At 47.4% G+C, this 15,801-nt stretch overlaps 1 protein-coding gene across 2 annotated transcripts; it reads right to left on the bottom strand.

Annotated features, from left to right (window-relative positions):
- Positions 1-1,568: 1,568 nt before the first annotated feature.
- C1RL (complement C1r subcomponent like) lies at positions 1,569-15,346 on the bottom strand. 2 transcript variants are annotated; one of them, XM_055280821.2, is made up of 6 exons: positions 15,132-15,346; positions 13,949-14,177; positions 7,581-7,770; positions 5,582-5,689; positions 5,366-5,440; positions 1,569-2,840 (listed from the first exon to the last, which is right to left on the bottom strand). In XM_055280821.2, the coding sequence occupies exons 1-6, from the start codon at positions 15,200-15,202 to the stop codon at positions 2,068-2,070; spliced, it is 1,446 nt and encodes a 481-aa protein (XP_055136796.2). In that variant the 5' UTR covers positions 15,203-15,346; the 3' UTR covers positions 1,569-2,067. The 2 variants fall into 2 exon arrangements, with proteins under 2 accessions (XP_055136796.2, XP_055136798.2); XM_055280823.2 differs by lacking the exon at positions 5,582-5,689 and having other exon boundaries at positions 15,132-15,309.
- Positions 15,347-15,801: the final 455 nt, after the last annotated feature.

Raw genomic sequence — 15,801 nt, 5'->3', positions numbered from 1 at the left:
TTGAGGACCTTGTCTGTTACAGTGTTTGTTCCTTTAAGGATTTGATTCTTGGGAAAAAGATTTCTGTCTTAAAGTAGTGGTAGGTTTTCCTCTGTGGATATGTCTCTATCACTAGCTCATCTATCTCCACCATCTCTATCTCTAACCTACCTCTCTCCCTCTCTCTCTCTCATTGTCTATATCTCTATCTCTAGACCTAGAGACAGCGATGGAGATGTAGGTATAGATCTAGACGTACCTATATAAATATAGGTGTATATATATTTTTTTGCCTTGGTATGGAGAAACTCATATCATCTTTTTAATCATAAAAATAAGTAAAATAAAAATGTTTCATGCTCATTAAACAAAATTCAGCAAATAGAGAATAGTGGAAAACCAGACAGCCAAAATCTTATCAATAAAGCTCCTTTCTTTAGTATTTTGAGAGAATTATTATTATATTTTTGGAGATGGGGTTTCACTATGTTGCTTAGGCTGGACTTGAACTCCTGACCTGAAGTGATCCTCCTGCATCAGCCTCCTGAGTGGCTGGGACTGTAAGTGTGCATCACTGCATCCGCCTTTTGGGAATATTTTTAATAATCTTTTGTACTGTGTGTGGGTGTAAAAAACAGAAGTAACCACATGTATGTTCAACTTTGCATCTTGCCATTTTTTTAGAGATAAATTTAACCTTTGACCATATAGTAACGTGACTCTTGATGCTAACAAATTACCTCTCTTCTCTCTTTTATGGTGTTTATCTTCTATTTCCATTGAACAGTTGTATTTTATTTGTGTCTTTCACTGCTAATCATCTCCAATTTTTTTTTTTTTTTTTTTTAGACAGAGTCTCGCTCTCTTGCCAGGCTGGAGTGCAGTGGCAAAATCTCAGCTCACTGCAACTTCCGCCTCCTGGGTTCAAGTGATTTTCCTGCCCCAGCCTCCTGAGTAGCTGGGACTACAGGTACGTGCCACCATGCCCAGCTAATATTTGTATTTTTAGTAGAGACGGGGTTTCACCATGTTGGCCAGGATGGGCTGGATCTCCTGACCTCATGATCCACCCACCTTGGCCTCCAAAAGTGCTAGGATTACAGGTGTGAGCCACTGTGGCTGGCCCATCACCTCCAGTCTTTACTAAAAATTAAAGAGTTGGTCCTCTCAGGTCGAGCAGCTCCCTTGATGATGGAGGCACAGGTGGGGTGTCCGCAGGAAATTCAGTCCAGTGCGGGGCTCACCTGGTTTCTGCAGGAGATGGTGCCAGCAGGAAAGTGTGAGCCAGAGGATGCCATTTTCACAGAAGCAGGAATTCTCAGGGAGGGAAAATGGTAAGGATGTGGGGGCTGGGAGGGAAAGTGGGTGACACAGCAGGTCAGAAGAGAATTGAGAAGTATCGCGGCACACTGGGAAGAGCACAGTCTCTGCAGTCACGCACCAGCTGCGGGACTTGGGCAAGTCCCTTTATCCCCTGAGCATCAGTTTCCTCATTTGTTGCACATGGATGATAACACATCCTTTGCAAATATGGTATGAGGATTAAGTGAAATAACAGGTGAAGCACCTGGCATATAGAGGACATAAAATAAAAAAGGAGTTATTTCTATAATTGCTTCTTGGAGCTGCAGAACAGCTTGAATATTTGAAGGTCAACTAAAGGGTTTTAGGAATGTTTCAGAAATGAAATGCAATGAAAACCCCTTCCTCCATACTCTAATAGCGGGTGAGAAGATGACTCTTCCACAGGTGAGTATAAAAGCTGTGTCAACAGATGAAGTAGGGGAAGGGGGTTCTAAGGACATTCAAGGCGAAAGTTGCTGAGATGTACAGGCTTCCCTGGGCCTAGTGCATGCGCACGGGGAGGTAGAAGGTGAGGAGGGACGGTCTGTGGGACCCTGCTTCCTGTCTGGCATGGTGCAGGCTTGTCGGGTGGGGGTTTCTCTTGCAGTGGCTTGGTGCAACAGTGATGTGAATACGATTTCCCTGCCTCCCCCAACCCCTACCCCAGCGCTCAGTCCTCACTCCCGGCCCTCTGTTGCCTGGGGCCTCCACTGTGCTGGTCAGTCACTGTTCGAGCCCCCAGGGTCAATTCTTGCCATTCATCACTCCCTTGATCCAGTCCACGTAGCTGAGCACTTTGGTGTAGAAGTCATACCCTTCGCCACACCCTATGCCCCAGGACACAATGCCCGTGGCCACCCAGTGATGGGCATGATCGTCCCATACCACATAGACGCTGCCACTGTCCCCCTGGCAGACACTGGGCCTTTGCGTCTCGTCCCCAACACAGAACATATTGTCAGAAAACACCTCAGGTCTCTGTCTCTTTTGGAGCCAGGCGTTGCAGGCCTCCCTGGAAGCTACAGGCAGCCTCGAGTACTTCAACTCAGTAGTTAGCCAGCCCATCTCCATGCCAAACCCACTAACGTAGCCCAACAAGCCGCTGCGGTAGAGGGTCTCATTATCGGGCAGACAGACCGGGAGGACGTTGGGGCCCAGGGGGATGCTGTGCTGCAGCTCCAGGAGGGCGATGTCCCCGCTAAAGTTGTGGGACTCATTCTGACGGTAGTCGGGGTGCACAACGACACGGTGGACAGGGTGGTTCCCCAGTTTCAGCATCTCATCTATGGCTGTGTGGCCCAGGAACACATTCACACTCTGGTTCTTCTTGAGAGAAACACTGTCCTTGGGGTAGATGGTGTGGGCAGCAGTGAGGATCCATCTGTCACCCAGCAGGGCCCCGCCCCCACGACCGTGGATACTGGTGAAGGCTTGCCAGGGGAAGTTGCCCAGCTTAGCTCTGGAAGAACCGAGGGTCGTCTGATTCTGGGCAATGGGGGTGACTGGCCGTCCGCAGACTGGGAGAGAGGAGGGGTAGGGGTGACAGTCAGCAGCTGCGTCTAGACACATTGATTAAAGACCTACTTCTCTGAAGTGCTGTGGTAGGGGATGCGTGAAGAGGCTCTGGGATCAGGACTTTTTTTTTTTTGATACCGAGTTTCGCTCTTGTTGCCCAGACTGGAGTGTGCTTGCGCGATCTCGGCTCACTGCAACCTCCGCCTCCTGCGCTCAAGCAATTCTCCTGCCTCAGCCTCCAGAGTAGCTGGGATTACAGGCACTGACCACCACGCCCGGCTAATTTTTGTGTATTTTTAGTAGAGATGGGGTTTCATCATGTGGGCCAGGCGGGTCTGAAACCCCTGACCTCAGGTGATCCACCCACCTCGGCCTCCCAAAGTGCTGGGATTACAGGCGTGAGCCACTGTGCCTGGCCAGGATCAGGTCTCTTGTACTGATGCAGACCCACAGTGTAGACCATGTGGGCAGACAAGGGCAGGTAATCAATGCCAAGTATACAGGGCACCCATCCTGCATGGGACTCAGGACAGTGGACTGAGGGTAGGGAGCACAGATGAGCACATGTTTGGGGCTGGTTCTGCAGGGCTCTCCTTCCTGCCTCCTCAGAGGCATTAAAGCCATTCCTTTGGACCATCCTGGGCCCCCATACTACAGACAGAGTCTGTTTCAGTGCCTCCTGCCTCAGTTTTGTGTCACTTCTTCATTTGTAACATCTCCCACTACCACCTGCCCTCCAACCCATCCCCAAAGCACTGTGAGCCTTCAGGCTACCCCTAGAGTTTTCCGTGGATCAGATTGGGTTAAGAAGGCAATGCTTTCGGCCGGGCGCGGTGGCTCACGCCTGTAATCCCAGCACTTTGGGAGGCCGAGATTGGCGGATCACGAGGTCAGGAGATCGAGACCATCCTGGCTAACACGGTGAAACCCCGTCTCTGCTAAAAAATACAAAAAAAAATTAGCTGGGCGTGGTGGCGGGCGCCTGTAGTCCCAGCTACTCGGGAGCCTGAGGCAGGAGAATGGCCTGAACCCAGGAGGAGGAGCTTGCAGTGAGCCCAGATCGTGCCACTGCACTCCAGCCTGGGCGACAGAGCGAGACTCCGTCTCAAACCAAACAAAACAAAAAAACAAAAAACAAAAAAGCAAAAGAAGGCAATGCTTTGCTTTCATTCAAAAGTGTGGATCTCAAAAATGGTGGGCTTGAACCCTCATGTATTGCTGGTGAGATGTAACATGGTGCTGCTGCTGTTGAAGACAGTTTGGTGGTTCCTCAAAAAGTTAAACAGAATTATTATACAATCCAGCAAGTCTACTGCTAGGTATATACCCAAGAGATTTAGAAACGTATGTTGATATAAAAACTTGTACACAAATGCTCATAGCAGCATCATTCATAATAGGCAAGAAATAGAGACAACCCAAATGTCCATCAGTTGAATGAATAAACCAAATGGTGTATCCATAGAAAGGAGTATTATTTAGCCATAAAAATGAAATACTGATGGATGCTATAACAGGAATGAACCTTGAAAACATTACGCTAACTGAAAGAAGCCAGACAGAAATGGCCACACATTATATGATTCCACAGACATAAAATCCACAGAGGCAAATCCACAGAGACAGAAGACAGATTAGTGGTTGCCGGGGTGGGGGAGGGGAGAGTTGGAGGTACTGGGCTTTTCTGGGGAGGGTGATGGAGATGTTGTGGAATTAGTGGTAAAGGTTTCACAACATTGTGAACACACCAAACATTACTGGATTGTACTGTTTAAAGTGGTTAAGGCTGGGCACGGTGGCCCAAGCCTGTAATCCCAGCACTTTGGGAGGCTGAGGCGGGTCGATCACCTGAGGTCAAGAGTTCGAGACCAGCCTGACCAACATGGTGAAACCCTGTCTCTACTAAAAATACAAAAAAAAAAAAAAATGAGCTGGGCATAGTGGCAGGTGCCTGTAATCCCAGCTACTCAGGAGGCTGAGGCAAGAGAATCGCTTGAACCCAGAAGGTGGAGGTTGCAGTGAGCCAAGATTGCACCATTGCACTCCAGCCTGAGCAACGAGAGAAACTCCATCTCAAAAAAAGAAAAAAAAAAAAAAGTGAGCCACTGCACCCAGCCGTGAATTTTATGTCAATACTTTTTTTAAAAATGGTTGACTTTCTGGCACTGTGTGGCATCTAGGTAGGGAGATATTTTAGGAATAGAGAGCCTGTCAGTATATCCTTAAAATGTATGGCACAAAAAGATGGTTTTCTCTTACTTCAGCTTGTTGGTCTCTCTTCTTCCCTTTCTAGTCCATCTCATTAACGTCCTTCATGCTTTTCCTCAGCTGTATCTTGACCCCTGAAGAATGAGGAACAAGCTCCCTGCCTCTTTTTTCTGGGCCTTCTTGGTTGCCCTGTTCTTCCTCACCTTCTGCTTCTTATCTTTCTTTCTATTCTAAGGCTTTCCTTTGACCCCTGTGTCCCGTAGGTCCCAGCTGCAGCTGAGGCTTGTTGGGGGGATGGTGCTAGCAGGTGGCTACTCACCAGGCATACACTGAAGAACCTCCTCCCCATCCTGTCTGTCTTTCCAGGTCCCTGGGGTTGCGCAGGTGAGTGCCCCTGAGGCGCAAAATGAGGAGAGGCAAAGAAATAGGCTCAGAGTTGAAGCTGTTGGTTAACAAAGCAGGTGCTCGGAGGGTGTCAGGCATTTGGGTGGGAATGAGGTGGATGGAAGCCACCCCTCAGCAGGTGGGGACTCACCTGCTGCCGCGGCCTGATAATAGGGCTCCTGGCAGTGGTTCTGGACCTTGGCGGGGTTGTCTCCAGGTGCGCTGATGGCCTCGCTGATGGGCTGACTATAGTTCACAGCTACAGGAAAACAGCACCTAGCACAGACTTGCCAACTGGCAACCCAGGGGCTGATTGTGGGCCATGGCTATACTTGATTTGACTTGCACAGTGTTTTATTTTTTATTTTTAGTTTTTTTTAAAACATTTGAGTTAGTTTTCACTGATCAGATTGACAACACTCAAAGAGTTTGAAGATAACTGTGACAAGCAGGGTAGGGGGGAACAGGCACTTCCATATATGGTAGGTATGTAAATTAGCAAAACATTTTTGGAGAAAATTTTAGCAATATCAAAATTTAAAATGCAAATATTTTTTAACCTACTACTCCATTTCTAAAAATTTAGTCTAAAGATATTCTCACACGTGCTCAAAGATGTAAATGCAAAGATATGCACAGTAGCACCATGTGTGGCAGCAAAGTATCTATCAGGAGGGCTGATCAAATACATTATGACACATCAATCAAGGAGATTTTATGTGGTCATTAAAAATAATAAGTTCGCCAGGTGCGGTGGCTCATGCCTGTAATCCTAGCACTTTGGGAGCCTGAGGCAGGCAGATCACCTGAGGTAAGGAGTTTGAGACCAGCCTGGCCAACATGGTGAAACCATTACTAAAAATGCAAAAATTAGCTGGGTGTGGTGGCATACCTATAATCCCAGCTACTCAGGAGGCTGAGGTGGGAGAATCGCTTGAACCCAGGAGGCAGAGGTTACAAAGAGAAGAGACTGTGCCACTGCACTCCAGCCTGGGCGATAGAGTGAGACTCTGTTTCAAAAAACAATAAGTAAAATAAAAACTAAAAAATAAATGAGTTAATGCTGTCCATATGGAATGGGATGATCTTTAACATATATTATTCAGTGGAAAAATGCCAAGTTTAGAACACTTGCAATACAGACACACACAATTTATCCTCTTCCTAGGAAGAATACCTAGGAAATGGAGAACACAGTTGTTTCTGGGGAGGGCAGCCAGGAGTTAAGAGCCAGAGATCAGAGGAAGACTTACTTTTTAGCATACTTAAAAAAATGACATTTTATCATGTGCACCCTTCCCTCCCTCCCTCCCTTCCTTCCTTCCTTCCTTCCTTCCTTCCTTCCTTCCTTCCTTCCTTCTTTCCCTTCCTTCTTCCTTCCTTCCTTCCCTCCCTCCCTCCTTCCTTCCTTCCCTTCTTACTTTCCCTCTCTCCCTCCCTCCCTTCTTTCTTTCCCTCTTTCTCCTTTCTCGCTTTCTTCCCTTTTTTCCCTTCCCTTTCCCTCCCCCTTTCCCTCCTTCCTTCCTTCCTCTCTTTCTCTCTTTCTTCTTGTCTCACTATGTCTCCCAGGCTGGAGTGTGGTGGCGTGATTATGGCTGACTGCAGCCTCAAACTCCCTGGCTCAAGCAATCCTCCCCCTCAGTCCCCGAATAGCTGGTACTACAGGTGTGCACCACCATGCCTGGCTAATTTTTCATTTTTTTTTGTGGAAACGGGGTCTCACTATGTTGCCCAGGCTGGTCTTCAACTACTGGTCTCAAGCAATCTTCCAGCCTTGGCCTCCCAAAATGCTGGGATTACAGGCATGAACCACTGCCTCCAGCCAGTATTTATCTTTCAAAAACAAATCTGAGTCATCATTTGAAAATTTATAATTTTACTTAAAAATCTGGATTTTTGGCATCTCTTTAAAAATGAGATGATCTGCAAACACTGGGCCTGTAAATCTGTGTGGAAACAACGCTGGGGCTGAGCAACGGCTGTCTCTTAATAGGGTTGTTTGCCAGCAGGGGCAGGGCTGGGGTCCAGCCCAGGTGTCCCTGAGTCCCCAGCCTCAGCTGTCACTCAAGCTTCCACTTAAGGCTTGAAGATACCAGGGTCATGGCTGGGAACAGAGGCTCCCTCCATGCACCCCCAGGAGGGACACTCACCCACGGTTTGGTAGAGGGCCAGGAAGCCCTTGTGGAGGTGGGCAGTCTTGTTCTCCGAGGAAGGCTGTGTGTGGAAGGTCAGCCGCAAACTCCTCCCTGAGGATATAAACTCCCTCTGACCAGGGGGCCTGCCCAGAGGGGAGCCTTGCTGACCACAGAACTGGCTTGGATCCGACCCGCTGGCTGAGATCTGAAAGCAGGAGGAGGAGTGAGGCTGCAGATAGGTGTGGGGTGAACCTGCGCTGCTGGCGTCACAGGGGCACATCCTCGGTGTGACTCCAGCCCCATCTAGATGGGCCGTGCCCCTCTGGGGCTCAGAAGGCACCTCACAGAGGCTTCCTCAGCTAGTTTCTGGTTCCATTATTAACTCCTGAGTTTCTTCCAGACATGACCACATACTACAATGTTTCTTTAGCCTACCATAATTATTTCATATAACCCACTATATTTTCCTTCTTTTAAGAAGTTCCTTGGGAACCCCAGGGTTCCCATAAGAGTCACTGGATTATAAATTCTAAGAAGGCAAGGACTACTTCTGTCTTTTTCACCACTGAGTTCCTGGTGCTCAACGTGGTACCTATAGCACCACAGCTTTGACTCAATGAACATGGGCATAAGCCCCTCCCATCCAGCTTCTCCTCCATCCCCAAACCCCATCCCATCACCTTCCACTTCTCTGAGTAACTTTCTTTGGCCAACATCTGTGAAGCAGTAAGACCCTCTGCAGAGACTGACCCTCTGGGGTCCCTGCCTTTTCCTGCTTTCCTTCTTTTGGGGTGCCCCTCCTCTTATCCCATGTACTTTGTAAACGAAGCTCTCACAATGTATGAAAACCTAAGGACACAGGTGTCCACAGTCCAGGTGCACTGGATGGTGTTGCTTCACCTGGCAGGTTGTCTCTGTTTCAGTGCCCTTTGACTGTCTCACCTCTGCTCAAATCCCTTCCTGTGGGTTCCTCAACTCAAGGAAGGGGTGGCTTGGAGGGAGTTCCTGGGCCATGCTTCCTGCTTCATCTCTGTTCCAGGCACACAGCTCACTGCTTGGCTCATTTTATTTCTGGTTTTCATACTGATCCATATATCCTAGGTTTTTGCTAGCTCTCCATTCCCTCATTCTCCACAAGTCCCAAATTCATTCAAGACTTCATCCAGACCATGTCATTATGATCAGAGTAACAGTTGCGACGAAGAAAATTTCTCAATCGCCCCAAATACCTGGCTCAGACAAATCCCAATACTGGTCTTTTGCTTAGAATATCAACAAATGTAACTCCTGGCATTTAAGAGGCCTGCCTTTTGGGGAAGAAGCAATTTGGTATAGGAAATGGTGCTCAACTGCTCTACTTGGTTGTAAAACCCTCCAGTCTTCTTTTTGCCCTTTTCCCTGAATTGTTAGCTAAATACAATTGCTTAGGATTCTAACTAGGAAAGTAGAGTGGACACAGGACTGAGTCCTAAGACCCTTAAATTCTAGACTTTGCTACTAACTCCATGTGTGAAATGGGGAGTTTCTGAAGCACCCAAGATCTCAGTTTCCTCTCCTGTATAATGGTCTGTGTGGCCTCTTCCAGCATGTTCTATGGCATCTTCCAGAGTCCACACTAAGAGCAGTGGTGAGGATGGATACTCAATACCTGCTCCTTCAAAATTCATCCTGTTGTGTGTCCTGCACACACATAAGCTTGCATTTTATTCACGCTCTCACTTATTCCTTTAATACATTTACTGATTGTGTACTATGTGTAAGATATTGTGCTAGGTGCTGGGGACACAGATATGACAAAGGCACAGTTCTGCTCCTGAGGAGCAGTGGCTGAGGACACTGACAAGTAAAAAATAAACTAGATTATAGTGTGCTGAATTCTGCATTTGAGGGGGGGGGTGTGTGTGACTTACTCTGGGAGGAATCCTATTTCTGAACTTGAAGTTTCTCAATGACAAGAAAAGAGGCCAGGATTAAAAATCTCTCTGATTTAAGAGAAACGGGACTCATGGTAGGTGCTCAACAGACATAGGCTGAATTGAACAAAGTATCATCCTGACTGGTGAAGTCTGAAGCAACAAATGCACGCAGGTATCTCCTCTCCCACCTCAAACCCCAGTCATATGACAGCAAAGGGATAAAATGGTGCACATAACCAAGGACAAAAAAGGGAGAGAGGATGACAGCAGATGACAGGTGTCAACACACTTTGGAAGATGGAGTGGAGATATCAAGTGATAACTTGAGTTTGCAATGATGGGAGCCAACATAAAGCAAGCAGGTTCTCATCACAGAACCAGGGGAAGTTTTAAAAATTGGGGGAATCAAGATAGGGATGAGGGAAGGGCTGGCACAGGGATGGCAGACCAGAAGCCTGTGAGGGAGACTGCAGAATCCTAGAATCTCTGCACCCAGGCAACTCCCTCTGGCCCACCCTGGCAGAAGGCATGAGCTTAACAAGAAACCCTGGACTTGAGGCCCCACGGCACGCTTGATAGAGGGGGCAAAGGCCAGTGCAGCAGGTCCATGAATAACATCGTTGTTTCATTATGATGTTGATGAGAAAAAATACTGCCCCGTGGCTGGGGCTACTGTCTGGGTGAAGTTTGCACATTCTTCCCATGTCTTCAGTGGCTTTCTCCAGGTTCTCTGGTTTCCTCCCACATCCCAAGCTGTGCCTGTTAGGTGACCTGGCGTGTCTCCACGGTCCCAGTGTGAGTGAGTATGAGTGTGTGAGTGCGTCCTGAAACAGGATAGTGTCCTGTCCAGCACTGGTTCCTGCCTTGCATCCTGAACTGCTGGAACAGGCTGTGGCCACCCGTGACCCCAAACTGGAATAATTGGGTAAATAATCTTACTCGTTTTTATTAACCTTTCTTACATGTAGGCATAGTTCACATGTATTTCAATATTTAATATTAGAAGTGTTTGGGGTCTTTATTTAGAGGTTTGGTGATGTTTCTGTGATCAGTAATTGCTATAGAAACTTTACTTTTGTCTATATCAATTAGCTCTATGGCCAAATTGGTTTCATTCTATGTTATTTCTCTTAAAGTCATACTTTCCAAGAACCTATGGATGATATTAAGTGAGGACTCACTGTACCAAAAACAGAAGGATTAAGTGAAAGTCTACCTGCCACACAGTGAGCTGCATCTCCCTCCACCAGGCCCTTTTCTCAGCTTGACCAGAATGCTGGGGGCCCTGAGCTGGAATCTGCAGGAGTCCTCTCAGGGGAAACTGGCTGCCCCCAAATAAAATGCTTTCACATCCTGACAGTTGGGAGGCCCCCAGTGGCACATCTAGGTCACCTTGTTGATAACCCTATTTTCAAACCTATCATTTGACAAATTTTAGCTATCTACACAGAACTTCCAATCAGTATTTTAGTGCTCCACTCTTTTTTTTTTTTCTTTGAGACAGAGACTCACTCTGCCCCACCTGACCCCAGGCTGTAGTGCAGTGGCCTGATCTCAGCTTACTACAACCTCCACCTCCCAGGTTCAAGCGATTCTTATGCCTCAGCCTCCCAAGTAGCTGGGATTACAGGCGTACACCACCATGCCTGGCTAATTTTTGTATTTTTAGTAGAGATGGGGTTTTGCCATGTTGGCCAGGTTGGTCTCAAACTCCTGACCTCAGGTGATCCACCCACCTTGGCCTCCCAAAGTGCTGGGATTACAGATGTGAGCCACCGCGCCCAGCCTTAAATATGAATGGACAGCCAAGTATTAACAGATATTGTAGGAAAGTCTCTAACACAAAAAGCAGAGACCAAAACAGACAAACGGTAAAAAGGAACTTGGATGAAATAGACCAACTATAGAGAACAGAAGAAACATTTAAAAATAATCCCAAAGGAGGGAAAGGAGTTGATATTGCATCAATGAAACAAGAACAATACTCTATAAAAAGGCACATTTAGAAAATTAGAACGAATCCTTAGAAATGAAATAATATGTCAGTGGAAAGAAACCATTAACTAAAAGGTTGGGATTTAAAGATGAGGAAATTTCCCAGAAAGTAGAACAAAAGAGATGGTAAATAGAACAAAACAGATAACAAAGCTAGAGAATCAATCTAGAACATACAACAGCTGAATTATAGGAGAAAGAGAAAATAAGGAAATGAGATATCTAGAAATTATTTAAAAAATAGCACAAGAACATTCCTAGAATTGAAGGACTAGAATAAAAGAGGCTCTAGAGTAAAAGAAACTTGCACAATGAGTGAAAAACCACATGTATCAAGGAACATCATAATGAAAATCCAGAATACTGGTAATAAGGAAAATATTCCAGAAGTTCTAGAGAGAGAAAACAAAGGATTAGGAATGCTAAGGGCATCAAACTTCTTAACAAAGTCTAGACCTAGAAGACAATATCATCAAAATCCTGGAAGAAAAAGGTTTCCAATCTAGAATGCTATACCCAGATCAACTATCCATCCACTGTGAGGGTAGAACTGAGACATTTAGACATATATAAGATCCTCTAAAATTCACTCTAAAATACTCTTTCTAAGGAAGCCACCGGTGAAGGTGCTCCTCCAAAATGGGAGAATAAACCAAAAAAGAGAAAGGTATGGGATTCAGGTTCAGCACAGGACAGGTAAAGGAAATCCCCGGAAAGAGGGAGAAGAGAACTCCCAGAATGTGTGACAGCTTAGAGAGCAAAGAACTCAGGCTGTGAAAATAAATCGAGAGATCTTCAGGAGGGATGTCACCAATTAAAAGGAGGACCGATAGACTGAAATTCGTGCTTGAGTATTTCAGAAGAAGATTTACACTCCTGGCTAAGAGTCTGGTGAGATTAGTTACAGAGACAACTAAGCAAACTAAAAAGCAAAACAAAAACAAACACCCCCCACCAAAAAAACAAAACAAAAAAAATCCATGTAACTATTGACTCCTAAGAAACCCAAAAGTTGGAGAAGAAAAGAAATATAATTATTTTATGCCATGTGCTCAGATGTGAATATTTTACAGTCATCATAATGTCAATAATGAATAAAGATTTAACTAAAAATGATAATATAGGTAAACTGGCCGAATGGGGAGGGGAAATGTGGGTGGTGAAGACTGAAGACAGATAAAGCTAGTCCTTATCTTCTATACTGTAGTTGAACATTAATAGAAAATATGTAAAAATGAAAGACAAATAAGCATGTTATTTATACATATGAAGTTAAAGACCAGATGAAACAGCTACATGAACTGGCAAATGACTGCTCCTGAGGAGCAGCACTCAGGGGTGGGGAGGAACAGCTTGGAGGCTGTTGTTATTCATAAACCTTTTTAAAAAACTTTTTTTTTGTTTGGAGACAGGGTCTCACTCTGTCACCCAGGCTGGAGTACGGTGTCATGATCAGAGCTCACTGCAGCCTCTACCTTCCAGGCTCAAGTGATCCTCTCACTTCAGCGTCCCTTGTAGCTGGGACCACAGGTGCGTGCCACCACACTCGGCTAATTTTTAAATGTTTTTGTAGAGATGGGGTCTTGCTATGTTGCCCAGGCTGGTCTCAAATTCCTGGGCTTAAGTGATCCTTTCGCCTCAGCCTCCCAAAGTGCTGGGACTACAGACATGAGCTACTGTGCCCAGCCTTAGAAAACTTTAATTAAAAAAAAAAAAAAGTGTTACAACTAATATGTATCCATAATAATTAAAAAATTTAAAATTAGAAAATAAAGTTCGAAAATTTATGTGTGTCATTTTGATATAAATAAAATTTAAATCAAAAGATAATGTGCTCTTTTTATTTTTGTTTATTATTTCCTTATTTTTGAGATGGGGTCTTGCTATGTTGCTTAGGCTGGCCTTGAACTGGGCTCCAGCCCTCTGATCCTCCAGACTCAGTCTCCCGAATATACTGCTGGGACCACAGGCTTGCATCACTCCATCAAGTACTGTTTTTAAAATGTCCTTATTCTGAATAAGGCTTTGGCGTTAGAAGTTTTGTGATAGCTCTTCTAAGGTAAGTGTGAACAGTGACTTAATCTTTTCTTATTATTTGTGCGCAGCTTCCTCACCTGATAGAGCAGGCGCTCAACAAATACATGATGACATATTTTTAGCAACCAATATGTGCGTCCCTGCCCCTGGCTCCATAGATTTGCAAGATTTGTGTGTCCCTTCATAAGTCTTCCAAATGCAGGGCCTGCTTGCTGCCCTCTTTGCTCTGTGGCGCCCAGATGGCAGCCCTGGAGGCGCTGGTGGAAGGCTGTGCCCTGGGGTCCACCACTGCTCCCCGGTAAGCCAAGCACGACTGCCCCTACATGGAAAATTCATCTCTCCTCCAGATGGGTGATTCAGGGCACCGCCACTTCCCACAACCCCGGGAGTCTCCCTGGCCACAGTCCTGGCGGGACCCCCTCATCCCCAGCTCACTGTGACAGAGTCCCCTGCACAGTCCTGGGACGGCTCCAGGTCGAAGTCCTGGAAGACGAGGCTCACAGCAAAGCCCTCTGGAGCCTTGATTTCCGTGCTGCTCTCTTGGCCTTTGCGATACGGCTCTGGGTACCCGGGGGATGTCAGCTGCTGGGGTAGCTCTTGGGCCAAGAGGAGGGAGCCCCGGGTGGGGCAAGCCTGGAGGACTCCCCAGAGGAGCAGCCACCACCTGTGAGTGGGAGGGAGGGTAAGGTGGGGCTGCGCAGCTATGGCCGGAAGCCTGTGGGTGTGGGAGGAGCGGGGGAGCCGCGCTAGGACTGAGAGGCCTCGCGAGGCAGGACTAGAAGCGGTGGCCTCACCGTTGAGGCCCGGGCACTTCCCGTCTCCTCCCTTGCTCCCCTTCCTCACCCCAATCCCTACAGCCTCCCGCGCAGCCTGAGCTCTAGGATTGTGGGTTTCCCATCCGCCGAAGACATCCCCTTTGCTCATCTCCCAGGAGAGTCTCATCCAAAGGAGGGGGGTGCTTGCTGCTTCAGCAGATCCCACCCCACCCTGGGATCGAGGGAGCAATGGTGGGGCGAGTGAGGGGCTGCCGCAAATATCCCCCATCACCCTCAGGGAAGGTGCTAGAGGCCACAGGCACATTTCAGTTTCCCCGTGCAATATCTGCTGTGCTGCTGCTGCTGCTGCTGCTGCTGGTGTGTGTGTATGTGGGGGATGTGTGTGTGTGTGTGTATGTATGTGGGGGATGTGTGTGTGTGTGTGTATGTGGGGGATGTGTGTGTGTATGTGGGGGATGTGTGTGTGTGTTTATGTGTATGTGGGGGATGTGTGTGTGTATGTGGGGGATGTGTGTGTGTGTATGTGGGGGATGTGTGTGTGTATGTGGGGGATGTGTGTGTGTGTGTGTGTATGTGGGGGATGTGTGTGTGTATGTGGGGGATGTGTGTGTGTGTATGTGTGGGGTGTGTGTGTGTGTGGGATGTGTGTGTGTGTATGTGGCGGATGTGTGTGTGTGTATGTGGGGGATGTGTGTGTGTGTGTGTATGTGTATGTGTATGTGGGGTGTGTGTGTGTGTGTGTGTGTGTGTGGTAGGGTGGGGGGAGGGAGGGTTTGCGGCCACACACCCTCCCTTCTCTTCCCCTCCCGCCCTCTTCCCTCCTCTGCCGGGACCACACTCACATTGCGCCTGGACAGTCTGTGGAGTGAGGGCTTCTCCAGGGATATTTCCCCCACACTCTGGGTCGAGGCATCTGGAACTGGACATCTGGGACCTGCGAGAGAACTGGCCCAGGATAGGGAACAAAAGGTGAAGGCCGGTGGGGGAGGAAGTTCCTGGAAATGTTAAGCAACTCCACAGTTCCCCTTCTCCAACTCTCCGGGCTGAGCGCCACCTGCCGTCTGACTCAGGAACAGCGGGCCCGCCGCAGCTTAGGGGAAAAAACGTCCAAAAGCCTCGCTGGCCCTCAGAGGTCAGAGTGGCAGGGCCCTGACTCGACCCTTTTGTACTATTTAACATTAGTTTTTGCCGTGTGTGTAGGATGGCTCCTTGTGAGTTATGGCTGCTGCCTTCAATCAGCCACATCTCTTCCTCCTCGACCTTTCCATTCACCGACATACCTGGGAAGCCTCCCTCTTGTAGAATTGAAGTTTGTGATCCTCGATCTTGAGCTTTCTCTTCCTTCCCCTCCTCACCAAGCAAGGGAGGGGGACATGCGCTTAGGTGGTCTTTTGAATCCTATTCACAACCTCTGGAGGCTGCTTGTCCAGCATGGTCAGGGCTGGGGTCGAGCCCAGGTGTCCCTCAGTCATCACTCAAGCTTCTTTAGGCAGATACTAGAGTCCATGGCTG

The sequence above is a fragment of the Symphalangus syndactylus genome, chromosome 5 (assembly GCF_028878055.3).
Source record: "Symphalangus syndactylus isolate Jambi chromosome 5, NHGRI_mSymSyn1-v2.1_pri, whole genome shotgun sequence".
Taxonomy (NCBI): Eukaryota; Metazoa; Chordata; class Mammalia; order Primates; family Hylobatidae; genus Symphalangus; species Symphalangus syndactylus.
The sequence above is the reverse complement of the archived record's forward strand: the minus strand, read 5'-3'. Positions and strand labels throughout refer to the sequence as shown.

What these genes read in the sequence shown, in the direction of transcription:
- C1RL (XM_055280821.2), bottom strand. Translation starts at nt 15,202, where the DNA reads ATGCCTCGACCCAGAGTGTGGGGGAAATATCCCTGGAGAAGCCCTCAC. An exon ending in GGCCCTCTACCAAACCGTGG is followed by an intron (nt 5,690 to 7,580) that starts GTGAGTGTCCCT and finishes GTTTTCCTGTAG; the next exon opens with CTGTGAACTATAGTCAGCCC. An exon ending in TTATCAGGCCGCGGCAGCAG is followed by an intron (nt 5,441 to 5,581) that starts GTGAGTCCCCAC and finishes TTTGCGCCTCAG; the next exon opens with GGGCACTCACCTGCGCAACC.